We start from the raw sequence: 27354 nt of genomic DNA on the forward strand, positions 1-27354 counted from the left end.
CCTCCCACCTTACATATACCTAAACCTACCCATCTCCGCCCCCTGATCCCTAACCCCACCCCTAATCCTACCCATCTCCACCCCCTGATCCCTAACCCCACCCCTAAGCCTACCTATCTCCACCCCCTGATCCCTAACCCCACCCCTAAGCCTATACCCATCTCCACCCCCTGATCCCTAACCCCACCCCTAATCCTACCCATCTCCACCCCCTGATCGCTAAACCCACCCCTAATCCTACCCATCTCCACCCCCTGATCCCTAACCCCACCCCAAATCCTACCCATCTCCGCCCCTTGATCCCTAGCCCCACCCCAAATCCTACCCATCTCCGCCCCTTGATCCCTAACCCCACCCTTAATCCTACCCATCTCCACCCCCTGATCCCTAACCACACCCTTAATCCTACCCATCTCCACCCCCTGATCCCTAACCCCACCCTTAATCCTACCCATCTCCGCCCCCTGATCCCTAACCCCACCCCTAATCTTACCCATCTCCGCCCCCTGATCCCTAACCCCACCCCTAATCCTACCCATCTCCGCCCCCTGATCCCTAACCCCACCCCTAATCCTACCCATCTCCGCCCCTTGATCCCTAACCCCACCCCTAATCCTACCCATCTCCGCCCCTTAGATCTGGATCCAACTCCGCCCCCTGGATCTCGTGTACTGCAATGAGGTGCTACTGCATAATTGCAGTGTGAAACCAAACCAAAACTTTCTGAAAGTATAAAATGTATCAAAGCGTGAACTTTGGTTCGGACCTTGGTGCGGACTTTCAGGTGTGAAAACGGCCTAAGATATAAATGTATTCTTCATTGTTTTGTCCACGGGTAGGAGGAGCAGTTTGGTATGTACGCCCTGTACAGTAAGAACAAACCCCGCTCAGATGCCTTGCTGATAAGCCACGGAAACAGTTTCTTCAAGGTGAGCGAGCTCATGTCTCCTCCATGACGTTATTCACACGAGCTGGGACAGACTTTTCTGAATGTCTCCATGTGGTCTTCAGAATAAACAGGTGGAGTTGGGCGATAAGATGGACTTGGCATCCTACCTGCTGAAGCCTATCCAGAGGATGAGTAAATACGCTCTTCTCCTGAAGGATCTGATTAAGGAGTGCGGTCACTCTCAGGAGCAGGAGCTCACTGACCTCAGAACAGCTGAAGAGATGGTCAAGTTCCAGCTGCGCCACGGAAATGACCTGCTCGCCATGGACGCCATCCGTGGATGTGATGTAAGTGGAGTTTGGATGATAGGAGATGGAGTTTGGAATAAACACACCTCTTTCATAAGCACTAAACCCCTCATAAACCAATGCATTTACACACACACCCCCAAAAATATTATTCTCTGCATTTCTTCTCTTTTTTTAGCTTGCTTCCTAATCTAGTTGTCAAATCGAATAAACCTGGCAATGTATAGTACGACTATCATTGGTTCCTTGACAAATTGCTTTGTTCCTCTCTTGTGAGTCGTTTGGATAAAAGCATCTGCTAAATGTGTAAATGTAATGTAAATCTAGTCTATTTTGTAAATAATATTTTACCACGGAATTGTATTTATTTATTTATTTGAATAAATAACAATGTAAATAAAATAAAGAATTATTTTAAAATATGATTGATTTATTTGAATAGATTATATTCAAATAAATATTTATTTATTTAAAAAGCACCTGTATAAAATAAAATAATAGCACTTAAAATAAAATAATAATTTTGTTTCAAAATACTTCATAATTATTATTTATTTATATTTGAATAAATGTTAAATAATTATTTGTTTATTTAAAGAACATTTAATGTAAATAAATATTATTTAAAATATAAATATTAATTATTTATATGAATAAAGATGTATTTATTATTTATTTATTTGAAAAGAAAAATTTAAAATAAATGAAATGAATAATTATTAAAAACAAAATAAAACTTTATTTGAATAAATATTTAATGTAAATAAATAATTATTTGATAATTAAGTAAAATAAATCATTATTATTTTCATGTTATTATTTATTTAATTGAATACATGTTTTTATAAATATTTATTTGTTTGAATGAATATATATAAATTAATATTTGAAATTAAATTAAATCTATTTTTGTTCCATTAAAAGTTTGCTTGTATTGTTTTAATGACAATGAAACAATTTTTCCTTTAGAATTATCATTAATGCATTTATTTATTTATTGTTTTACTATATTACAGTTAAAAACCCCACAGAGTGACCTGATTTGAGAGAGGCTGATACATCATTTCCTGTGTTGTGTACTCAGGTCAATCTGAAGGAGCAGGGCCAGCTTCGCTGTCAGGATGAGTTCATTGTTTGGTGCGGACGCAAGAAATACCTTCGTCACGTTTTCCTGTTCGAGGATCTCATCCTCTTCAGCAAGACCAAAAAGATTGAAGGAGGATATGACATCTACATCTACAAACAGTCCTATAAGGTACAGCATGTGCTGTCAACTTCTGCTCTATCCACAGAGTGTCTTCCGTCAGTTGTGAGGATGAACTGTTGTTTTGTATCCTTTCAGACAGCCGAGATCGGAATGACAGAGAACGTCGGCGACAGCGGCCTGCGCTTCGAGATCTGGTTTCGCCGAAGGAAATCCCAGGATACGTTCATCCTACAGGCCAGTTCTGGAGAGGTGAAGGCTGCGTGGACCAGCGTCATCGGCAAGATCCTGTGGCGGCAGGCCTTACGAAACCGAGGTCAGAAAGCAGCGGCTTTTAATGGCACAAAACACGTGATTTTTTCCAACATTATTCTTTTTATACAAATTAAAAAAACAACAACATTGTGAATCTTTAATTGCATTTTGTTTGGATTTTTAGGCAGTAACACTCTTATGAAATCAGTATATTCGTTATATGTCTCAAAGTAAACAGTTGTGTATCAGTATAATAGATCTGTGGTTTTGGTCTTAAAGTCACACTCCGATCATATTTTGAGCTATGTTTAAACATTCCCAGTGGTCTTTAAATGATGATTATGCCATTTTTAGCCAAAATCACAAAACCTGTGCCGTTTTCTGGGACTTCGCTTCAGCAGAGCGGCAGTAGCTCATTAGCAATTCGCCTCTGCGTTGTGGGCGGAGCCGTTGGCACGGAGACGACCCTCCCCCTGCCCGTTGCTGAGAGCTCTGTCTCTCCCGCTAGCTTACACCCCCAATACCGGTGGGGCAACAGTATTATATACACGTTCATTATTATTATCCGAAGTTAATCAAAGTTATCACCGATCACCGATCATTATTTCACGTCATTATAAGTTGTCGCGTGTGGAGACGCCCAGTGGAGTTACTACGTCACAACTCCAGCCTATTTTAGCCGGCATTTTAGCGTCTGCTACTGATTCACAGCCATTTGAATGTAGAAATACTCAGAAATACAACTTTGAGCTTATTTTTCTCAAGATATGTCCTCTAACATCAGAAAAATGCCACAAGAACATGTTAACACCTAGAAAAACATTATTTTCATCGGAGTGGGTCTTTAAAGGGACAGCAGCCTAATATACCTCTGTCATTAATGTGAATCAAACAAAAGAAACAATAACTAACTGCTCTTGACTGAATAACTTTTTTTTATAGCTTTAATAAGAATAACTTTATATTTAATTCATACAGTGAAATTTAGACTACAACATTTTTGACCAATTCATTCAAAAGAATCGGCACATAAGAGTCATTAGTTGGAGAATCAGACCACGCTCATTCTGTATGTTTGTTTTGGGGACATCATCTGTTTATTTAAAAAAAGCTAAAAGATTTTGAATCTTTAACCATTTTTTAAAAAGATTTTAATTCAGTAGCGCTATCATGAATTCAATAATTCATTAGAATGATTCAGATGAATACATTCTAGTCTCTTGGCTCATTTTGGCTCATAAGAGTCATTCGCTCATGAATCAGAATTGTTTGTTTTGGAGACATCATTTTTTTAGTTCAGTACATTATCTTTTTTATTTTTGTACATTTAATTCAAGCTAAAAGTGTCTATTGTTCACAGCATGTGATTCTAGTTATATCTATTAGTCTATCCAGTCAAAACATAATTCTGTTTTCAGCCCTGCAGCAGCAGAAATATCACTTCAGCATTGCGGTCTTACTACAAATGCATTGTGGGACATTTTTGTCTTTGTGTTGTTATTAGAAGCTGAAAATAAGTTTCAATAGATGTTCGAAAGAAACAATGTGGTATCAAAGCCCTTTGCATTATACACTCTGTTTTCTTGTCTATGGTTTTATATTCGTCTAATGCGTGTGTGTGTGTGTGTGTGTGTGTGTGTGTGTGTGTGTGTGTGTGTGTGTGTGTGTGTGTGTGTGTGTGTGTGTGTGTGTGTGTGTGTGTGTGTATTTTAACATCAGAGTTGCGGATGCAGGAAATGGTTTCTATGGGAATCGGAAACAAGCCGTTCATGGACATCAAACCCAGCGACTCTGCGATCAGCGATCGAGCCGTTGACTACATAATGAAAGGGTCAGGTAAGATGTCTGCATCAGCAAGACATTAACCTCATCATCATCAGCATCAATTTATGAAAAATTGCATATCTAATATAATAATAGCCAAGTAGATTAAAATAGATACGAGAAGTATTGTTCATTTTGGAAAATGTATTACCGTAGTAAATAATATAAAATAATACATAACATATACTACTTTAATAATATAATATCATATTTATAGTTATTTATGTCATTATATATATAATATTAAACCTATACACAGTATAAATAAAAGTAGAGGGTTAATAACAATTGATGAATAGATGATATATACACACACACATATATTTTATACTTTTAAGGAAGAACAGTACTTTTCATATCAGTTTTAATATATTAAAATATTAAAATAATAATAATAAAATATCATACTTTTAAGGAAGAACAATAATTTTTATATCAGTTTGAATATATTTATCAATAATTGATTTTTAATCCTAAACCTAACGGACAGAAGACACAGGCACACAATATTTATTGAATGTGGCCCATATTCCCACATTGACTTTTCCCGTCCTGTATGAAGGCATATTTTTAGAATCAAACAGCAAATCACAGCTGGATCCAGCGTTTGATCTTTGAAAAGCCTTCGAGCTGATCTTCAGTATGCGGGTCCTTTAAGAGCAGTGTTATCTGGAGAGCAGATCTGCTCTCTTACTTTGGCTGTTAGCGTGTGTTTATTCACTGTACTGTGTCAAACTCAAGCCATAACTTGTGTCGTGTGTCTGGGTGACACGTCTCGGCCATTAGAAGCTTTTGAATGTCATGCATCAAATGTAATGAATGACTGTTGTGTAATCTGGCTCAAAGCAGCAGTCATCACACAGACAGCTGACATGCTCTGCCCTCAAACAAACACTGTTCATTGTTTATATTTTCATTTGAGTGGACAGCAAAGAAAACATATTTTGTGCATAAACATTAAATTATCTATTAAAATTGCTTCATGTGGAAATTGTCCTGTGATGTGACTGAAACACAGAAACAACATACAGTATTAAAATGTTGATAGAAATACCATTTGAATATATTGACATTATTAAATTACAGGGAAAATCTATAGTTTACAAATCCCTCTTCATATTGAATTATATAAAAATCCAAAAATATAGTAATATTTTCAAATAGTGTGCAAAAAATAACTAGTATGAAGTAAATTTAGCCTATTTAAAGGGTTATTTCACCCAAAAATGAAAATGATGTCATTAATGCCTTGATACAGCACTCTGGGAACAGCCTATTTGTTCAGAAATTTCTTTCTGTCTTACCCTTTTGCTTGAGGGTGTCAATGATGGCCTTCTGGACAGCAGTCAGGTCGGCAGTCTTACCCATGATTGCGGTTTTGAGTAATGAAACAGGCTGGGAGTTTTTAAAAGCCTCAGGAATCTTTTGCAGGTGTTTAGAGTTAATTAGTTGATTCAGATGATTAGGTTAATAGCTCGTTTAGAGACCCTTTTCATGATATGCTAATTTTTTGAGACAGGAATTTTGGGTTTTCATGAGCTGTATGCCAAAATCATCAGTATTAAAACAATAAAAGACCTGAAATATTTCAGTTGGTGTGCAATGAATCTAAAATATATGAAAGTTTAATTTTTATCATTACATTATGGAAAATAATGAACTTCATCACAATATGCTAATTTTTTTAGAAGGACCTGTATATACAATTTTTAAGCTTGTAAGTCATTTTTAATATTTCGATTTAGCTTTCATTTATTTTTATTTCAGTTGTAGTATTAGTAATTGTTTTATTTAGTTGCCAAGGCATCATTTCTAATTATTCATGTAAGCTTAAGTTTTTCTTTTAACATTTCTATTTTATTTTATTTCAGCATACCTTCTACTATTAAAAGTTAATAGTTAAACATTTTTAATGGAACTACTTTAGCATTCATTAATTTAGTCCTGTGGTTAATTAAAAGGATAGTTTACCCAAAAATTACAATTCTGTCATCTTTTACTCACCCTCATGTTTTTCCAAACTTGTATGAGTTTCTTTCTTCTGTTGTACACAAAAGAAGATATTTTGAAGAATGTGTGTTACCGAACAGTCGACAGTAGACATTGATTTCCATAGTATGGGGGGGGAAAAAAATACTATGGAAGTCAATGAGGTCCATCACCTGTTTGGTTACACACATTCTTCAAAATATCTTCTTCTATGAAGAATATCTTCTTTTTGAGTGAATGATGACAGAATTGTCGTTTTTGGGTGAACTATCCCTTTAATGTATGGATGCATATGTGAATCTACCTGAGACCTTCATCTGATTTTTGTCCGTCTTCCGTCTCTGCAGAGTCGAGGATGCGGGCGTCCATAGCGGTGTCCTCGTTCGACCACACCACGCCATTTAAAAGACCTCACTCCACCATTTCCAACAGCAGCTCGTCATCCTCCAGCAGTCAGTCGTCGTCCTCTCTGCTGGGCTCTCTGAACCTGCACCTCTACCCGTCTCACCCGCTGCCCGGATGCCCGTCTCTGAGCCACTGGCCGTACGACTGCATCGAAGAGGACGAGCTGGAGCACGATTCTACCGTTCAGTCCTCCATGAGTGAGTCGCGGTCAGGAATAACTCTACAGCTGTGTGTCTCCATGAAAACAATCGCATAAAACATCATGTCCAGGTCACATTTCAAAATCCAATGCAAAAATAACTAGCATGAAGTAAATGAAGCCTATTTAAAGGGTTAGTTCACCCAAAAATGAAAATGATGTCATCATTAATGACTCGCCCTCATGTCGGTCCAAGCCCGTAAGACCTCCGTTCATCTTCAGAACACAGTTTAAGATATTTTAGATTTAGTCCGAGAGCTTTCTGTCCCTCCATTGAAAATGTATGTACGGTATACTGTCCTTGTCCAGAAAGGAAATAAAGACATCATCAAAGTAGTCCAATGAGAATACAATGTTTAATAAAGTGGTCGTTTTTGTTATTTTTGGACCAAAATGTATTTTCGATGCTTCAAAACATTCTAACTAACCCACTGGTGTCACATGGACTACTTTGATGATGTCTTTATTTCCTTTCTGGACAAGGACAGTATACCGTACATACATTTTCAATGGAGGGACAGAAAGCTCTCGGACTAAATCTGAAATATCTTAAACTGTGTTCTGAAGATGAACGGAGGTCTTACGGGCTTGGACCGACATGAGGGTGAGTCATTAATGACATCATTTTCATTTTTGGGTGAACTGGTCCATTAAGATTTTTTGTACCGTGACATTATTTTCATGCAAATTTAAGGACATTTTCCCTTAAAAGTACAGATATATATTAGTAATGTCAAATCGAGCACTGAAGACGAGCTTGATGAACCCAAGTGCAGTTTTAATAAATCCAAAAGTGAGCAGATACACATTAAACAAAGACTTGACTTTGCTTGACTTGACTTGAAACATGAACAGAAACTCACCAACAGCGGATTACATTGAACAAAACTAGACTAGACCACTGATCTATATACCGTAAAACTTCAAATAATAGCCGAGTCCCAAATAGACGCCTGTCTCTTTTACACGCCTGGTGTGGCTGCAGGTTTGGGTAAATAAAGGCCGGTCTCAAATAGAGGCCGGGTCTTTTTTTTAGTTTTGGGTTGTATTTAATCCTCTAAAACCGCCAGATCGCCCGCTTTTTGGCGGCCGCCAAAGCACATTTTTGTCCCTCCAAAGCCTTTTTTTGATCGATGAGTGATGTAGAATAGAATGACTGCTGCGCTTGACAGGGCGCGTTACGAGCAGAGAGAGAGAGAGAGAGAGAGAGAGAGAGAGAGAGAGAGAGAGCCCCGACCGCGCGCGCGCACTCTCCTGTCTTCAAACAACACGAGCGCTGTCTTGCTCTCTCTCCCTCGCGCATATTAATCAAAATCAATTGACGCGATAGTAAAAGGTCGGAAGACCGCAGTTTCACGTGGAGCATTTGGAGATTTTTTAGAGATTAGAGACAGGCCTATACACTCAATGAACGACATCTCAACACTAAATTATAAAGGCCTGTCTCATATAGACGCCTGTCTCAAATACAAGCCGGTGCAGTTCGACGATTTGGGTAAATAAAAGCCCGGGCTACTATTTGAAGTTTTACGGTAATGACATTCTATATAGATCAGTGGACTAGACATAAAAACAATAGGCTTTTTTTACACAAAGTCTAATGAGCAATAAGAAATAACTGAACCAATGAGAAAGTGACAATAACAATCAACCAGAACATGACATTCACAATGGGAACACATGGCAGGATAACATGAGGAGCAAGGGAAGCACATGACAAATTGAAAGCATTACAAAATAAAAGACATGAAACTATAAAAGTGAACCAAAACCCAAAACAGACGTGACATATCCCCCCCTCTAAGAGTGGCTCCTGACGCCCTAGTGAAACACCCACCCCAAAACCAAAACATCTAACAGTCCATGAGGGTGGAGGAGCAGAGGCGGGCCCACGGGAGGATGGAGGGCCAGGCCCGGGAGGGGGAACTGGACCTGGATCATGGGCCTGGGTCTTGGTGCAGTGGCTGGCCTGGTCTTCGGAGCAGTGGAGGATCAAGCTCCGCATCCGTTGGAGACTCTGGGGTGGCATACATGGCGTGATGAGACTCTAGTGTGGTGGGCACTGTGGGATTGCATGGTTCCTCCTCCACAGTCCTCACAGTAAATGAGGAACCACTCAGCAATAAGGCAAAGTCTATATATTGAGTCCAGTGAGAAGTATTGTCCAGCATTAGATATGCAAGATGCTCATCTAAACCAATTCACATCATTATAATCCACAGAATTTTCTCAACACACTCATAATAAACATTGTAGATACATAATAAACAAAGACCTGGCTTGGCTTAACTTAAAACATGAACTAAACAAGAACTTAAATATGAAACATGTATTATATAACCACAAACCTTTATGTTGATGTGATTAATATAGTGATTAATCGATTTGACAGCACTAATATACTGTATATTAGTGGAGTTAATCTACAGTCTAAATTCATCACCAGGATGTGTCATCTTATAATAATGTCTGTGGTGGGCAGAAGGTGTAAATGAACAGCAGCTAAACCGTCATATACGCTTTTCAGACAGGATGTCTAAAACAGGAAATGGGCCCCTCTCACTGTGGTGGTGTTTCTTTGGTACAATGGAAGCCAATGGAAACTCTGAGGGGCCGAATGTGTGTGCTTTCAGTGGGCAGTCTAAAGATACACTAACTAAGACAAAGATAGTCAAATAACACTGAAAGAATGTCAGATCGGAGCAATATATATTATATTATTAATTGTTAGACAAGATTTTGTCCAGTTTCTCTTCCTGTTCTTGACTGAGTACAGTATTTGTGATCATTACATTATTAATTTTAGTTGAAAACAAATGCCACTTGCTGTATTATTTCTTTATCTATTATATACACTCACCGGCCACTTTATTAGGTACACCTGTCCAACTGCTCGTTAACACTTAATTTCTAAGCAGCCAATCACATGGCGGCAACTACGTGCATTTAGGCATGTAGACATGGTCAAGACAATCTCCTGCAGTTCAAACCGAGCATCAGTATGGGGAAGAAAGGTGATTTGAGTGACTTTGAACGTGGCATGATTGTTGGTGCCAGAAGGGCTGGTCTGAGTATTTCAGAAACTGCTAATCTACTGGGATTTTCACGCACAACCATCTCTAGGGTTTACAGAGAATGGTCCGAAAAAGAAAAAACATCCAGTGAGGGGCAGTTCTGTGGGCGGAAATGCCTTGTTGATGCCAGAGGTCAGAGGAGAATGGCCAGACTGGTTCGAGCTGATAGAAGGGCAACAGTGACTGAAATAACCACTCGTTACAACCGAGGTATGCAGCAAAGCATTTGTGAAGCCACAACACGCACAACCTTGAGGCGGATGGGCTACAACAGCAGAAGACTCCACCGGGTACCACTCATCTCCACTACAAATAGGAAAAAGAGGCTACAATTTGCAAGAGCTCACCAAAATTGAACAGTTGAAGACTGGAAAAATGTTGCCTGGTCTGATGAGTCTCGATTTCTGTTGAGACATTCAGATGTTAGAGTCAGAATTTGGCGTAAACAGAATGAGAACATGGAACCATCATGCCTTGTTACCACTGTGCAGGCTGGTGGTGGTGGTGTAATGGTGTGGGGGATGTTTTCCTGGCACACTTTAGGCCCCTTAGTGCCAATTGGGCATCGTTTAAATGCCACGGCCTACCTGAGCATTGTTTCTGACCATGTCCATCCCTTTATGGCCACCATGTACCCATCCTCTGATGGCTACTTCCACCATGTCACAAAGCTCTAATCATTTCAAATTGGTTTCTTGAACATGACAATGAGTTCACTGTACTAAAATGGCCTCCACAGTCACCAGATCTCAACCCAATAGAGCATCTTTGGGATGTGGTGGAACGGGAGATTCGCATCATGGATGTGCAGCCGACAAATCTGCGGCAACTGTGTGATGCCATCATGTCAATATGGACCAAACTCCCTGAGGAATGCTTCCAGCACCTTGTTGAATCTATGCCACGAAGAATTGAGGCAGTTCTGAAGGCAAAAGGGGGTCCAACCCGTTATTAGCATGGGGTACCTAATAAAGTGGCCGGTGAGTGTATATATATATATATATATTAGGGCTGTCAGTTAAACACGTTATTAACGGCGTTAACGCAAACCCATTTTAACGGCGTTAATTTTTTTATCGCGCGATTAACGGTCTTTTTGCCCTAGCAAACTTTGCCGTTTTTTTCACATGCTTTTGCAACAGGACGCGGCGCTGCGCGATAAAACCCATTCATTTCAATGGCTTGCGCCGCGCGAGGACGTTTTGTTGCTTCGTCGACCAAAGCGCAAGCGGATCTAGCTAGACCGGAAACAAAACAACAGGCACGACGCACACACTCGTTTGGGCTTGCGAGCCGGCCAAATAGTAGGTTAACGTTACGTTTTGAGTGGATGGCGAGTAGGGATGGGACGATACACTTAAACTCACGATACGATGCACCTCGATATGCCAGGGTCACGATACGATACGTCACGATACGATATCAAAAAAGAAAAAAAAAGAAAAAAATATTACTGTATAACAACAACTTATTCATTTGCTTTGGCCGCCAAAGCAAATGTGTGTCCCGCCAAAGCCTTTTTTGATCGGCGAGTGATGTAGAATGAATTGACTGCTGCGCTTGACAATGACAGGGCGCATAACGAGAGAGAGAGAGAGAGAGAGAGAGAGAGAGAGAGAGAGCGCCCCGGCCGCGCGCGCGCACTCTCACGTCTTCAAACAAAACGAGCGCTGTCTTGCTCTCTCTCCCTCGCGCATATTAATCAAAATCAATTGACACGATAGTAAAAGGTCGGAAGACCGCAGTTTCACGTGGAGCATTTGGAGATTTTTAGAGATTAGAGACTCTAGGCTTACTTAGACTCAATGAACAACATCTCAACACTTAATTATAAAGGCCGGTCTCATATAGACGCCTGTCTCAAATACAAGCCGGTGCAGTTCGACGATTTGGGAAAATAAAAGCCCGGGCTATTATTTGAAGTTTTACGGTATATATATACATTTGACTCCATGGTCGGCTGTTTGGGGGCAAGGCAGTTGGTACTGATGCTAATATTTGTTAGCTCGCTGTAGACTGCAGTGTTGTTGTTGCAACATGCGCTGTCTTGACGTGATGACGTACCGCACCGTTCCCCGGATATAATTTTTTTTTTTCATTTAGTTTTACCCTGCTTGATCAGCAGATGGTGCTGCCAGCCTGCCACCATAGACTGTATGTCTGCCCCATATACATACACACACACATATAATACACTAAATTATTTATATACTACGCAAATCATGCAGCAGTGCCATCTATCTTTATTTCGCAATCCATTTTTTTCGACCTCGATGCGTTTCGTCACGTTTTGTATCGCGATATTTCGTCAAACGATATTTCGTCCCATCCCTAATGGCGAGCGCGAGACGCCGAAATGGATGCCAATAAGATTCTGAATTGAAAGTTTACTTTTAAAAAGTGGCCAAATGGTTCCATTGACAAGACCAAAGTGATCTGTGTGTTGTGTCGTTGTGAACTGAGCTATCATCATCGCAGCACGTCCAGTCTGAAATACCACTTGATGATGGCCAAGCACACACACACACACACACACACAGCTGATGCGAATTCTCCGCCCCTCGTCAATATCAGGACCTCGTCAGTATTTCTTTCACCCTTTTATTGATGGACAGTGTTACATTAGCTGTGTCCCAATGTGAAGGCTGCATCCTCCGAAGGCCGCGGACTTCGAAGGATGCAGCCTATTCGTCCTTCGAAGGACGCACCTTGTAGCCTTCATAGGATTTCCTAATTGCGCATCCAGGTGTTCCCGATTACCGCTCCATGGCGCCAAGCAACAGTGCGAGATGGAGCTGCCGTCCTGATCATTAATTTGTTATAATTGAGTAAACAGCTATGGAGCCAGAATTGGCTATTGTCATTTTTATGTTTTATATTTTACTGAGGATGTTAAATACATGAATTTTCTAAACGACATTTAGGCCACTTGTCTTTAAAGTAAATTTTTTAGGAGGAAAAAGCTCAGTATAATAGAATAAGCAAAAAAAAAACTTCACATATAAAAAAGAAATATAACACAAACACAAGGTTAGGTTATATAAAAATAAAACATTCATGAATTATTTTATGATTATTACTGTCTTCAGTGAACTCAACGCAAATGATAATAATATTATTATTATTAGCCTACATTTAGGCTACATATTTAGAAGGCGGTTTTATCCAAAAAAGGAACAAAGAAATTCGTCAAATGTCAGTCATAATACAGGGCTAAGATTATCACAAATAAACACAAGATTTTGACGCAAATGTGTGTGGGAGTGTGAGCGCGCACTGCATGGCACGGAGGCGCGGCCGCGAACACTTGCATTTTCCCATCAACAGTGGAAACAACTTAAAAAATACTCTATAATTTCTGGTCATACAGAAAAGAATAATACATCATTCGCAACTACTTTTATTTGTCCAAACTCACATAACAAGAAAACGTTGTGCTTTTGTAAAATAAAATAAAACAATCAGTCGCGCTTTCATGATCTCCGTGAACTGGAGCGCGTCTCATAAATGAACTGAAACAAAATATACCTTGCCTAAAGCTTGAAATGTTCACTTTTAAACGAACAATTAAAATGCCTCGTTATTTATGCAGACACATTTATTATCATTAGCCTATAAATCATGGTTCCAGAGACATGCCTCTTCTCATTCAGCATTGCGGGAAAAATATAATTTCCAGGTTCTAATCTGGCCTTAGAAAACCAGTAAAATCGACATTTGTCCCATAGTAATTTGTGAATATTTTAAATGTTTAATAAAGGGGCAAAGTCTTTTTTTTTTTTTTTTTTTTTACCATTTGTGTAGCCTACTACAGTTCAAATTTTGGTGTTCAACTTTGGCTTTTAAAAATACAACAACCTTTCATTTTTAGTTTTTCAATTACGGGTTAAAAAAAAGAAAAACAAATGGACGCAAAATACTAGTAAAATCAAAGACTTTAATCTAAAAAACTATCACTAAACTATCTTTAGTTTAATAGTCTGTGTAAATTTGCATCCATTCGTTTTTAATTTTTTTAACCCGTAAATGAAAAACGAAAAATGAACGGTTTTAAAAGGCATAGTTCAACACCAACATTTGAATTTGAACTGTAGGCTACACACCAAATGCTGCACCAAAAATGCTGTCGTCACCGGCGCGCAATGAATTATGGGGTAGGATCAAGGTAGGATAGGCCGCTAAGTGTCCATTTATGAATACTTCCTTTCACGGGGAAACGAAGGGTGCATTTGGCGTCGCTTTTGAATCAGGGTAGCCTTCGTCACGCCGTGATGACGCAACCGGCCTTCGAAGATGGCCTTCGAAGGATGCGGAATTGAATTGGGACAGCCTTCATCGCGCCGCTGTGACGCAATCGGCCTTCAAATGCGTCCTTCGAAGAGGCAGCCTTTGAATTGGGACAGCCTTCGTCACGCCGCTGTGACGCAATCGGCCTTCAAAGGCCTTCGGAGGACGCAGCCTTCACATTGGGACACAGCTTTTGTGTGAGAGATTATTTGCTCCAAGTGAGAATGTTAGTGTGAAATTGAACACGGTATATGCCAATGTTGTTTTCAATAAAAAAACATTTGCACAAAGCAAGCCGATCCACTTTTCCATGTTGATAAGAGCATTAAAATGAGAAAAAATAATGGGACAAAAAGAAATCGAGACATTTAGAATAGATAAAAATGTGCGATTAATTGCGATTAATAGTTAACTATGACATTAATGCGATTAATCGCGATTAAATATTTTAATCGTTTGACAGCACTAATATATATATATATATATATATATATATATATGTATATAGATAAAGAAATAATACAGCAAGTGGCATTTGTTTTCAAGTAAAATTAATAATATAATATAAAATTATATATTATATATAACAATATAAAATTAATAATAATATATATATATATAATGTATAATAATATATATACTGTAATATATACTATGTATTAAATTATATTATAATATTGTTATATACATAAATACATTCTATACATAAATAATTATTATACTCTATCGTTTAAAAGGCTGCATTTATTTTTATCAAGTAAAAACAGTAATATAGTGAAAGATTGTTACAATTCAAAATAAATGTTTTCTATTGTAATGTATTTAAAAATGTAGTTTATTCCTGTGATCAAAGCTGAATTTTCAGCATCATTACTCCAGTCTTCAGTGTCACATGATCCTTCAGAAATCATTTGCTGATCAATGAACATTTCTGATTATTATCAATGTTGAAAACGGTTGTGCTGCTTCATATTTTTGTGGAAACCGTGATACATTTCTTTAAGATTCTTTAATGAATAGTATGATCAAAAGAACAGCATTTATTTGAAATCGAATCTTTCGAAACATCATAAATGTCTTCACTGTCACTTTTGACCAATTAAATGCATGAATGCTGAATGAAAGTGTATATATACGGTGGATGCTAACTGTGTGTTGTCCGTGTGTAGTCAGTGATAGTGCCGAGAGCTCGTCCCAGTGCACCTCCAGTGACAGCATCACTGTCCAGCGTCAGCCCGCTTCAGTGATGGAGAGTTACACCAGTGATGGAGGCTCCTATCTGTCCTCTCACACACCGTCCCCGTCCCCGTCTCCACCCAAACTCACATCCTCCATCCTCTACCGCACAGACACTCAGAGCAGCGGCTTCATCACAGCGGTAAGAGTGGACGTGAAGCCATGCTCAATGTGTGTATTTGTGGATGGCAAAGTGGTGTATGAAGTGAATCTAGTTAATGAAATTCTCATTTTGAGAATGGAAATGAACAGACTTTATTTACAAAATGTCAAATCGGCCTCAAGACTTACCCATGTATATTTATTAAAAGGGAAAGTATTGCCTTAAGGTGATTTTTCTAAGTCTTCCTTGACTGTAAAGCATAAAGTATTTTGTTGAATTTCCTGCTTTCATTTATATTAGTCAACATTTTTATTTGATTTTTATTTAAAGGGAAAATATTAGAATTCTTATCAAATTGGAATATTTTATAAATCTGTTATTGGTATACTAATAATGTTTTATTTGTAAAGTGCCTGTCCCAAGCTCAAGGTCATTGTACAGAGAAATAATAATTCAGTAATACTATTTTTTTATACTTTATACTTATTGTTTTTCTTTTGTTTGTTTGTAGACATAATATTGTAAAATTAACTGAAATATTTTAGAATTTTATTTTATTACTCTTGAGTTTGCCATGAATATAGCTTTTGATGCTGACATGCTGTTAAATTATATACAAATAATAATTATAATAATAAGTAAGTGTTGACATTCACTGATTCAAATGACATCTACTGTACTTACATTTCCAAACTACCACACAATGTTGCACCTGATATTAATATATTAACAAGACAAAAAAAATTGTATTATTAAAGTTTTAGATGAGCTACAATAACGTAAAAGATCCTCCTTTACTGGTGTCAAGCATCGCTATTACTATTCCTCATGCTCAGAGATTCCAGCAAAGTTTGAAATTAGTTCATCTAATTGTATCTGACATGTTTGTTTTAGCAGAGCAAGACTTCTCATTGCCCGTTAGGCCTCTCGACTCTGGTCTGAATCAAACGGTTTAGATCAGTAAGTAACTAGTCTAAAGTCACCTGTGTGATTCCTGATGCCTGTTCCCCATTAACGCATGAGGCTGGCGCTGATTCCCATCCGAGAATCCCTTTGCTTGATGTCAGTGTGTTGGGCTGCATGTGTGTGCTGGGCTTCAAGGGTTGTTCTAGGTTATTTTGAACTTAATGTGCATGTACAGCTACCACAGACAATAACGTCATTGCTCGGTGTGTTCAAACACGTTTACAGTAATGCAGAAATCTGAGGCGTGCATTTTTATTAAGCACTTTTAATGTTTGTTCAGTCGAAACTACTGTTTTGGAGGACCTTGTGGTTTTGCTTTGACGTTATTGTCTATGGTGATCGACAGAACGTCTGCATACACCTTATGTTGAACATAACTGTTTGTTCCCCTGCGATGCACATGCACTGTAATGCATGTGTAAGATTCTGTGGTGTCGAGTCCTATTTGTGTCACGGATTTTATTGTGTCTAAATAATGCACAAATATCTCTTTTGGGGAAGAAGGACAAAATAATTGAATTGTTAAATACACGGGTCAATAACTGTGAAATTGTGCAGCTTATGTCGATCATGCTGCAAGATTCTCTTTCACGCATTTGAACAAATGTGCGTTCACACTGACAGCATCAAAGCAGCAGGAAATCATTGATTTTCAATAACAGTTTGCGATATGTGGCGCATGAGAACGGTTTTTGATGATGCCGTCAAGTGACTTTCCAAATACAGCTGGAATTTGTCACTGAGCAGAAACTACGGCTGCACGGTTTTGTAAAACAATGACATTAAAAAATGATATTTTGTGTAATGCTGTGATTTGGAAAATACATTAATTTTTAATCATTCTCGAATGAATGAGGTGATTTTGTTGGGGAGTTGTTGTCCTCTGCATAGAAAATACAAATTATTTCAAAAAGCTGAAAAATTACTTTTTGCTAACCAAACCTCTATCAGTAACCATAAAGTGATCAGAATTAAAAAAATAATTAAAATTAAATTAAATTAAATTTTAAAATCAGAATAAAAAAAATAAAAATCTCTTTTCACATGAGTTTTCATAGGCCACATTCCCACAGTTTTAGACCAATTAAAAATGACTATAAAATAATCTATTATTAAATACAAATATATATATATATATATATATATATTGCAATCAATATTTTATCATTTAAATTAATTCAGATATAAAAAATATATCAATTATTTTAAAAGAAAAAAATATTTCAATTGTTACACTAAAAATAAAAAGTTTGTTAAATTTTTTAAAAAATATATATTTCTTTCAGCAAAAACAATCTGTTCGTTTTAATCTCTGCCCAAAGCAGATAAAAGAATATAATTATTCATACATTTATAATGTTAATAATAGACATGTGGGATTCATTTTGAAGCATTAAAGAAACATGCATAATTGCATTTGTGACATTATTTCACAAAATGAGCAAGAAACTAAATAGAAATGTAGTAATTTATGCTTCTGGAAATAGTATAGCAGTGTTACTAATATAGTCCCTGTCAAAACCTGCCCTTATTGTTAAATCTGAAATTACAAAATTGTCACAAAAAATGTGTTATCAGGAGAAAATATAAATTTGAATATAAACACTAAAATAAAAACACTTGACCCATCTTGCATCTTAAAGCTGGTCCCAGGCCTGAATAAGCCATATTTTGATATTGAATATATGATATATCATTGCAACCAACAGTTCCCATGATCGCTGTGAGTGTGAACGCTGCTAATACAGACCAAACTCTTAGTAGCGACTTGCACGTCAGGCGTTTCTAATAACTTGTTTTCTTTTGTTTTTCAAGCTGTGAATCCACTGAGACGGAGTGATGGGAAAACAGCCGTTGGACTGTATGTTGGACGGCGTGGAGGACGAGAAGAGACATTTCATAACTTCTGATAATCGTCCCGAGCCTCACCAGTGCTGGTACGTTATTGGACCGGGCGACCAGATCACGGATGTAAATTATTTCAAGCCTTTTCATTTTTACGTTTTCCACTTTAAGAAACATGATTTCTTCGGCACAACAGAAACTTGCTACGAGCCGCAGATTCACCACTCCACATTTGACTGATCTGTACAAAGTGTCTTTAAATAGTAGAGTACTGGCACTACTAATAAAATCCATTGAGGATTGCATTTTTATTAAGGACTCAGTCCATCTTTTTACTTTGAAAATAAAGAAATAAAACGGTAAAAAAAAAAAAAGCTGTATTGAATTCTGTAATTTATTAAGATGGTGTTTTATTAACTCAAATTCATATGTAACAGATACAGAAAATACATTAATTCAGTGTATAAATGTGAAAATATGTACAGAGAAATAATATCCAGCTTTACAGGTAATAAAATGCTCAAACACAATAAACAAATAAAGCTACAAGCAGCTGTTATGAGGGTCAGAAGCAGAGTCCGTGCTTTAGTTCTTCATTCTTGCTACAAAAAAAACAAGAACTGTTGTATTTTACTGGAATTTACTAACAAGTCCCATTAAAAGTCAAATCAGCCACATGTGTTCGTCACTGTTGCGGCTTTACCACTCCTTCTCTTCGGTCAGAGACTTCCCACGACTGTATTTCAGGAATTGCATCACGAATAAGGAGAGTTTAGTTGCTACCGCTTCTTCTTTTTTTAGTTCTTTAATTCTATTATTGTTGCTAAACCTTCCGAGAAAAGATGAGCTCAAACGGCACAGAGCTGAAGACTGCAAACACAGATGTTTGAATGAGGTGTTACTTCTTATGGTCCCGTTTCTCTCTGTAAAACCAGTATATTAGCACTGCAGCGATGAGCATGTCCATCAGAGTCACACACAGCACCAGCACCTCCATCTGCAGGACGCAAACACACACACCGATGACATCTGACAACAATAAACCGACACAAATGTCAACCTGGATCAATAAATGCTTTTCAATCCTACAGGGACAATTTTACGAGACCTGTGAAGAACATGTTCAGGCCATATTTGACCTCAAAATAAGAAGCTATATTTTGCATAAGATTTTCATATTTATTTGTTATACTACCAGCAGGTTATGCTTAATTAAATAAAACAACCCATTATATTGCAGTCATTTTTATGTGCATTATTGTCATGAAAACAATATCAAAATGCAAAGAATCCTAATGATCCTTACAATAGGCTTGATTTTCTTTTTGCTAAATTTTTTATTTTATAATATAACTTTTATTTATTTTTAATACATTTTAAAACTATTTTATTTATCAGTTTGATTTATATATATTTTCCCCCTTTTGATTCTGAGTCTTCAGTCTTTGTTTGGCACATAAACTGTAAATTATCAAAAATGTTGACAGTATAGTATTGCTATCAAATTTGAAAACATGTTTTATGCATTTAATAAAACAAGATGCACAAATGTTTGTAACAACAACGGCGCAAGAATAGTTTAGAATGATTCAATCTACCTTGTAGTGGATTTGATCTTGACTTGGATGAAGGTCAACAGCTAGAAGAATCACTCCGACCCCAGACACCACCAGACACGAGATGTTGGCGATGAAGCAAGTCTGTTCGAAATAAAACTCTTGATCAACGCTTGAACTTTCCAAAGACAGTGTTTGTTAAATGCACACACTAACCTGTAGAAGCCCGGGGCTTTTGTACAGAAGATTAGACAAGATCCCAGCCACGACAAACTGGAAGACAAAAGTAAACAGCATTTTTTTTTTTTTTTTTTCAAATGATTAACATTATTGATGAATAAACAGATTATTTGTACGAAATGCATGTCAAAATCTAAAATGCAACATTCCTGCACGTGCTGCACAATGAAACGTTTTCATAATACTACAGAAGAAAACGAAGCTCACCATTATTCCAGTAATGATTGGCACTCGGAATAAGGTCAGTAGATTATTATTGATAACGAATGATGCTGCAAACACCACCCCTATTCCCAAACTCAGGATCCCACTGGATATTTGCACGGCCTACAGCAGGACAACAGAAAAAAATATCCTTTACATTCACATTTTTTATGTTGACAAATTCTTGCATCAAACATGTATGACTATAAAGCTAAATTTACAGGCTAAACTCAGCATGGGCATTCAGCTTTTCACTTTATTCATTGATTAATTAATTTTATTAGCCAACTAGAACACACTCTTAGAAAAAAGTGGTCCATTTTATATAGAACTCGAGGGTTCGTGCCAAAAAGGTTATCTATATGGAGAAATGTCTTAAATGATTGCATAAAACGGTCCTGTTTAGCAGGCTCTTTTCCTCTGGTAATTTCCCCGGAGCTCAACTAAGGTCAGTGAATGCTGTAAAAGCTCAGGGTGTTCTGGGTTACCGCGCAGGCGGAGGGGCCCTTCCTCAGGAGCCCGTGCAGGACTGGCACTGTGCCTGGCAGAAGTTCACTGGCGCGGTAATACTTGACGAGCGGCCCTTCATCATCTCGTCTTCCTCCTGCTGGGTCCTCATGCCTCTGAATCTCCATCGCGATATCTGCTTTAGCCATGTTCTCAACCGCTGCATGAAGACAAACACACTCAAATCAACAAGCAGAAATATGAGGTAACCCAAATAAACGTTGGGCGAAAGCAAATACAACAAATATGAGTTGAATAGAATGTACTATAAGTTACTGTTTTTAAAGATGCATGAAACCCTCATTAATATTCATTCACGCTAATGTTCTAATATGAATCCTTACCACAGTCATTTAAATGTTCAGTTTTGTAAATTTAATCATATACATCTTCATTAAGCTATATAAAAATACATAAATGCAATTAAAGCTTCGTGAGTTCATCTTACCGAGCCGAGTCTGTCTTCCGTATTAAAGTCTAGTAAAGATCATCGTGTGTCACTTTAGTGTTTTTTTTCTTGATACACATCGAGCTACTTTCATGTGGTTGGTCCAAAAAAAAAAAAAAAAAGGAACTGTGGTGTGAGAACTGATGATGTGAGCTGCATTTCTCAAAGAAACTTCTGCTATCTGAGCAGAAACTTCATCAAGACTTCACACACTTTATTCTTCAGCCGGTAAGACCATTTATTTACCACTCTTTACCTGAAACACAAACCCCTCTTATAGCGAGAGTCAAGAGACGTCAGCAGGCCTACCCTGAGAAAATTATAACCTAAACATGTGATTCATGTGGTTACTTCTACATTTATGAATTTTATTTAAAGAAATAATAATTTAACATGACTGAATCAACCTAAATATATTAGGTTACACCTACAAAACTACATAAGGGTAAGATCAGGTAGAAATACGTAACAATTGCAGATGACCACTTTTTACTACGTTGTTGATGCGCTGTGCTTTATTAGACCTAACGATAACTCAATCTCTGTTTTTATTAGCTATAAAGTTGCATATTCACCTCAGAGTTCCTGTGAATACGTGAAACGGTTTCACTGTGGGCATTTTCTAAACTGTGTGTGTGCGGGTCATTTGAGACACTTTTTATAGTTTTTTATTGGATATAGGCCTAGTCTATTCCTAAACTTTAGTTAATTTATGGCTAAAATTATGTGTGGCGTTTTAAGTGAGAATCAACTGTTTATTTTTATCCAAACTAACACCACCAACGTACATTTGTGTCTGTTCTGACTATTTTAATTAATTTATGATATATGATTCTATTTAACTCTTTTATTACACTGTAAAAAAAACATGATTTTTTTCCTCAGTTCTCCAGTACAAATATCTAAACATTCCTAAATCAAGATTGACTTGAGAATCAAAAATACAAAAATATATATCTGCCAATGGTGTTTTCCTTTTGAATTAAGCTGATTTTTCTGACACCATTAGCTGATATTTGTTGTTTAAAGCATAAATTTACTTCATTTTGATAATTTGTTCAGTAAACACGACTTAATATCTGATGTCATTTTGCTTCTCAAGTAAATGGATCTTGATTTAAGAATGTTAGATATTTTTACTCGAAAACAAGACAGAAATAGGCTACATATAAAATTAATTTGTGAAGTATCCTGGGCATTATGTAAGCCAGGAATTTGTAACTAAGTACCTGGAAACCTTAAAAGCCTTACATATGCTGTATATCTTACCTCACAGAAAGGCACATACTGAAGGAGGCATTTCAAAAAAGTCTGTGAGATTTCCACAACAATAGTGAGTAATAAAACCATGTTTTGCTGTTTAAACCTCTGGTGCTTTTTTCCCCATTTCAATGAAATGATTGTACTATATTTAAGTTTGATCATATCTTTTATTTAAATTTTTTTTTTAGGGGATTTAATGGTACTCATTTTATAAAAAATATTTTCTTTTCTGTCAAACATGGCCGACCAGCACCAGAGGGTTATTAGTCGTTCTGCTTCTGCCAGCCGACTACAGTCTCTCCTTCTGTCCTCATTTGAGTTGGCACATTCATTTTTGATCCATTATGTCAGATAACAATATTCTTTTCAAATGACAGACAAATGCGGTACACGTTTAAGCCGGATGACTGCATGGTCATCAGCATCCCTCTGGGAAGCGTCAGGAACATGAGAGAGGGGCAGCTGATGCCCGAGAAATTCACCTGCATCTTCAAAGACACTTACAAGGTTTTTCTGAAAGGACGACCAAAGGAACTCGGGGTGCGTACCAAGATTTAAATGCACAATAATGTCAAATACAAATGTCATATATTCATTTATTTTAATAAGGGGCTCATATTTTTGTCCCAGAATTTTTTTTATTTGTGCATTTTTCTAAACATATAAACTCTCTACTGTCTACCATCACTGTGGTTTTTGATGTAGTCAAAGTTGTGAGTTGATTTTAGTTTCGTTTTAGTTGCAGAAACACTCGAAAAACATCAGATGATGCATAACAGAAAATCATTTTTTTTGCTGCTCATGTTTTTGCTGCTATATCTGGGACGTTTCGTCAGTTTCAGTGGTATTTTTAACCTGATTGCTGGTTGATTTGTGACCCTGGTTTCAACAGATTAGCATTTATATGTCATCATTTTACCTGACTAAGGTTTCCTATCCACTACATGCAAAAACATATAGGCCTATTATATAATATTTCTTTTTATACTATTATACACACAGGGACCAAAAGTCTAAGAACACCGGTGAAAATGCTTCTTTCCATTTCAATTTAATTTTTTTTTTCATAACATCTCAGTATTTGGTGTGTTTCTCATTTGCTGGACAAAAACCTGATGATTATGTTTATGATTTGAGGATATCAGACCATCTGTACAAAGAGTCACATGATCAATGACTCATTTACTTACATTTCATTAATCACAATCTAAAATATCTATAAATATTTAGTTTGGTCACACTTTAGTTTAGGATCCATTTCTCACTATTAACTATAAGGTTTGCCTCAATAAACTCCTAATTATTGCTTATTCATAGTTAGTAAAGTAGGTATTGGATAGGATTAAGGGATGTAGAATGTCATGCAGAATAAGCCATTAATATGTGGTTTATAAGTATAATAAACAGCTAATATCCTAATGCGAATACACAACTAGTTAGTAGTGAGAATTGGACCCCAAACTAAAGTTTTACCCCCTTAGTTTTACATTTGGAAAATGTTCCTGTTCAAAGTGATCTTCTTAAAGTATTAACTTCTTGACTATATTATGAGAATTATGACTGTATGAATGTTGTTGATGTTTCAGGCGGCTCAGCTCAGCATCGGAGCGTTTGTCATTTGCATCGGCTTCCTCATTGCTTTTGATTACAGTTTGTCTCATTTAGTGTACACCCTACCTAGTGCCCTGGTGAGAACATAGCGATCCTGTTTCTATTTACCACAGCTCATTTTTGATGTGTACGTTTTTATTCATGACATACATCTCACACTGTCTCTGTTATTTAGTTCATTGCTAGTGGCATTCTGACATTTGCAGCTGGGAAGTCTCCGTTCATGCCCGTGGTAAGTGATCACGGGACAAATATTATACAGAATTTTTTTTTTTCTCATGATGGAAACTGAATTGAATCATTTTATCTTCTTGTTCTGAAAGGTGAAACTGTCCTTCGTATTCAACATTATCAGCCTTTTCTGGTCCATCGCAGCTATAGTTCTCTGCTCGCTGCTAAATGACAGAGGGGTAGGCCTACGGGTCATTTGTCATTCTTCACACATATACTGTATATCTTACAGAAGCCAGAATTGGAGCGCTGTGCATATATCTCATTGATTTACTTTATTTTTTACAGAATACATTTAACAGCAGCACAGATGACATTTCAAAGGTACCGTTATGTGGTCATAGCAAACCTGCACTTACGAGCTGATGTTAATAATCATGTGCACATCCATTTATTCACTTATTATCATTGGTTTCCGCCAGACCCGTATGTTTGTAGGGCTGAAGGTGGTGATCGGCGTGTTGTGTGGGTTGGAGTTGATTCTGGCTCTGGTTCTGATCTACTGGGAGAGTAAAGCCATATGCAGATCTCATTTCAACACACTGGTAAGTTTTCAGTTTGAAATCAACAAAACATGCTGAACTATCAAACACTTTGAAAACTCTTTTATTTTTCTTCATTTCAATACAGCCCATGATCACTATCAAGCAAGACGTTTGATTGGACAGCGAGATCGAAACACTTTGAGGCGTGGATTTCTCTGTATTTCTTTAATTGCATCTGACTGTGTATATCGATGCCCTTATGCCCATTTTAGCTGGTAGAGTTGCCCATTTGATTCGCAGTGAGCGTGTGAATAAAGCAAATGTTTATATTGAATGCAATGTAAATCGCTTTGGATCAAAGTTTTTGCCTATTAAATGCATTAATGTAAATGTGCCACGATACGCTTGATTCGTTTTATATTTGCTCACTATTAAAGTACTGTTTTTGAATTTCTTGTCATCAGTTTGTGCTTTCTGCAATAATGGATAATCAAAGCTACTCTATTTGTACAAAATACAAAGCTACTGTGTGCCACACACACACACATTGTATTAAATGTTTAATTTCTTTGTATACATTTTTTATTTATATTAATTCAAATGTATTTAAGAAATTATGATAATTTAGTTTTATTTGCAAAAAAAGTATTATTTTTGTTGTTTTAATCATACTAACAGTACAAGAAAGTATAGGGTTTCATTAGAAGATCACTGAAGTGTGAAAGATATTTGCTGCTTTGACTTTTGTGAGCTTGCGTTTGTGAGTTCTTTAGTCAAAACCACAGTTCCTGCCGTTGACCATGAAGATGTGTGAAGTTCAGGGGGCGTTAAAATATGAAAAACAACCACAACAGACTCTAATGCAACAAAATAATCCTCAAAAATCAATAAAAAAAACCAACAATGTGCATCAGGCCTGCTCGATCACACCTACGTAACATACTTCATATGTCTAGTGGTTTGCAGAATTTTATTCTACCGTAAATATAACTCGAGCCTAAAAAAACATCTCACCACGATCCAACATAAACAGCTACAATGACCTCAACAAACATTTGGACACTTCTGTCACGCTAATGTCTGAATGCCACTGCTTTACAGTGTTGGGTAAGTTACTCTAAAAAAGTCATTAATTACTAACTTATTACATCTTCAACAGTGTAATTACATTACTGTACTATTTTCTCTAAAAGTATTGCATTACTTATTACTAATTACCGGTACTTTCTAAATCCCATTTCAACCTCAAACAGGACAGACATGAAACTGCTCTTTTAATACTTTCAAATAAATTAAAATTACACAAATCACCCCTGAACTGACCATTAACACATTAACAATGTGCAATATACCTATATATAAATTTCTTTTTTTTTACAATAGTTATTCTTTGTTAACATTATAAAATGCAATTGTTAATTGTTAGTTCATATTAGCTCAGGTCTATTAAATAATATTAACAGATAGCCTACAACTTTTGATTTTAATAAAGCATTAGTTTATGTTGAAATTAACATCAACTATTAACAAGTTCAAGTAGGCCTATTGTTCATGTTAACTAATATGAACAAATGGAACCTTATTGTAAATGTTACCGAACAATAATCAAGATTCAGGACATTATCGAGGGTATGGTTTAGTCCAGAATGTAAAAATGTTTAGGCCTAAGTGTAAACAACTGTTTAAAAATAAGTTATTAGTCTATTAAGTTAAGTAGCCTGAACACCAAAGAGAATAAAAAAATCTGGATGGCTGTTTGAAGTATTTGCTGTTCAGAAACAGAAAGTTTCGCTGCTGCTTTGCTTACGGGTTTACCGGGGTAACACCAGGGTAACACTCAGCAGCTTCTGTCTACATAAAGCCCACCTACTTTGATTTGATTAGTCATCATGATCTCAAACATTTTGACATTAATGAGCGGTGTTTGAGCGCTGACAGATCACATCAGAACATAAAGGTTGGTTATCTTGGTTATCTTGGCGTTGTGCAATATCTGTGCAGCACTAAAGTAGAGTTAATATTAGTCAATTATTTCACAACTTTTATTATACACCTGTTAACTCTTACTTTACCTTTTCAAGGGAGAAGTAATTAAATGACTTAGTAATGCATTACACCCAACACTGATTACATACAAATATCAATTATTGTAAAGAAAGTTTACAAACACACTTACAAACCAAATATTTGACAGAAAGATCAAATAAATCAGTTTAATTATATTT

At 36.9% G+C, this 27354-nt stretch overlaps 3 protein-coding genes across 5 annotated transcripts in view; 2 read left to right on the forward strand and 1 right to left on the reverse strand.

Moving 5' to 3' along the window:
* zgc:158766 (uncharacterized protein LOC100009641 homolog) overlaps positions 1–18580 on the forward strand; it is a 54079-nt gene extending 35499 nt beyond the window's left edge. The window contains exons 16-24 of one of the 3 annotated variants that reach the window (XM_056259441.1): positions 840–929; positions 1012–1236; positions 2282–2452; positions 2540–2717; positions 4376–4492; positions 6817–7071; positions 15604–15812; positions 16668–16733; positions 18555–18580. In XM_056259441.1, coding sequence (XP_056115416.1) covers positions 840–929; positions 1012–1236; positions 2282–2452; positions 2540–2717; positions 4376–4492; positions 6817–7071; positions 15604–15812; positions 16668–16715 — 1293 coding nt within the window. In that variant the 3' untranslated portion in view covers positions 16716–16733; positions 18555–18580. The remainder of the gene's footprint in view (positions 1–839; positions 930–1011; positions 1237–2281; positions 2453–2539; positions 2718–4375; positions 4493–6816; positions 7072–15603; positions 15813–16667; positions 16734–18554) is intronic. The other 2 variants (XM_056259442.1, XM_056259443.1) reach the window with 2 other exon arrangements.
* Positions 18581–19256: 676 nt separating this feature from the next.
* Positions 19257–21605, reverse strand: si:ch211-269k10.4 (uncharacterized protein LOC100150242 homolog). The gene is made up of 6 exons (XM_056259445.1): positions 21540–21605; positions 21073–21251; positions 20588–20707; positions 20357–20413; positions 20183–20284; positions 19257–19581 (listed from the first exon to the last, which is right to left on the reverse strand). The coding sequence occupies exons 2-6, from the start codon at positions 21238–21240 to the stop codon at positions 19483–19485; spliced, it is 546 nt and encodes a 181-aa protein (XP_056115420.1). The 5' UTR covers positions 21241–21251; positions 21540–21605; the 3' UTR covers positions 19257–19482.
* A 51-nt stretch (positions 21606–21656) lies between these two features.
* Positions 21657–25361, forward strand: LOC130091496 (membrane-spanning 4-domains subfamily A member 4D). The gene is made up of 8 exons (XM_056259406.1): positions 21657–21767; positions 23180–23342; positions 24389–24490; positions 24589–24645; positions 24737–24823; positions 24933–24968; positions 25067–25189; positions 25275–25361. The coding sequence occupies exons 2-8, from the start codon at positions 23184–23186 to the stop codon at positions 25302–25304; spliced, it is 594 nt and encodes a 197-aa protein (XP_056115381.1). The 5' UTR covers positions 21657–21767; positions 23180–23183; the 3' UTR covers positions 25305–25361.
* Positions 25362–27354: the final 1993 nt, after the last annotated feature.

This window comes from Rhinichthys klamathensis, unplaced genomic scaffold (assembly GCF_029890125.1).
Source record: "Rhinichthys klamathensis goyatoka isolate OS25496 unplaced genomic scaffold, OSU_Roscu_1.1 h1tg000168l_1, whole genome shotgun sequence".
NCBI lineage: Eukaryota > Metazoa > Chordata > Actinopteri > Cypriniformes > Leuciscidae > Rhinichthys > Rhinichthys klamathensis.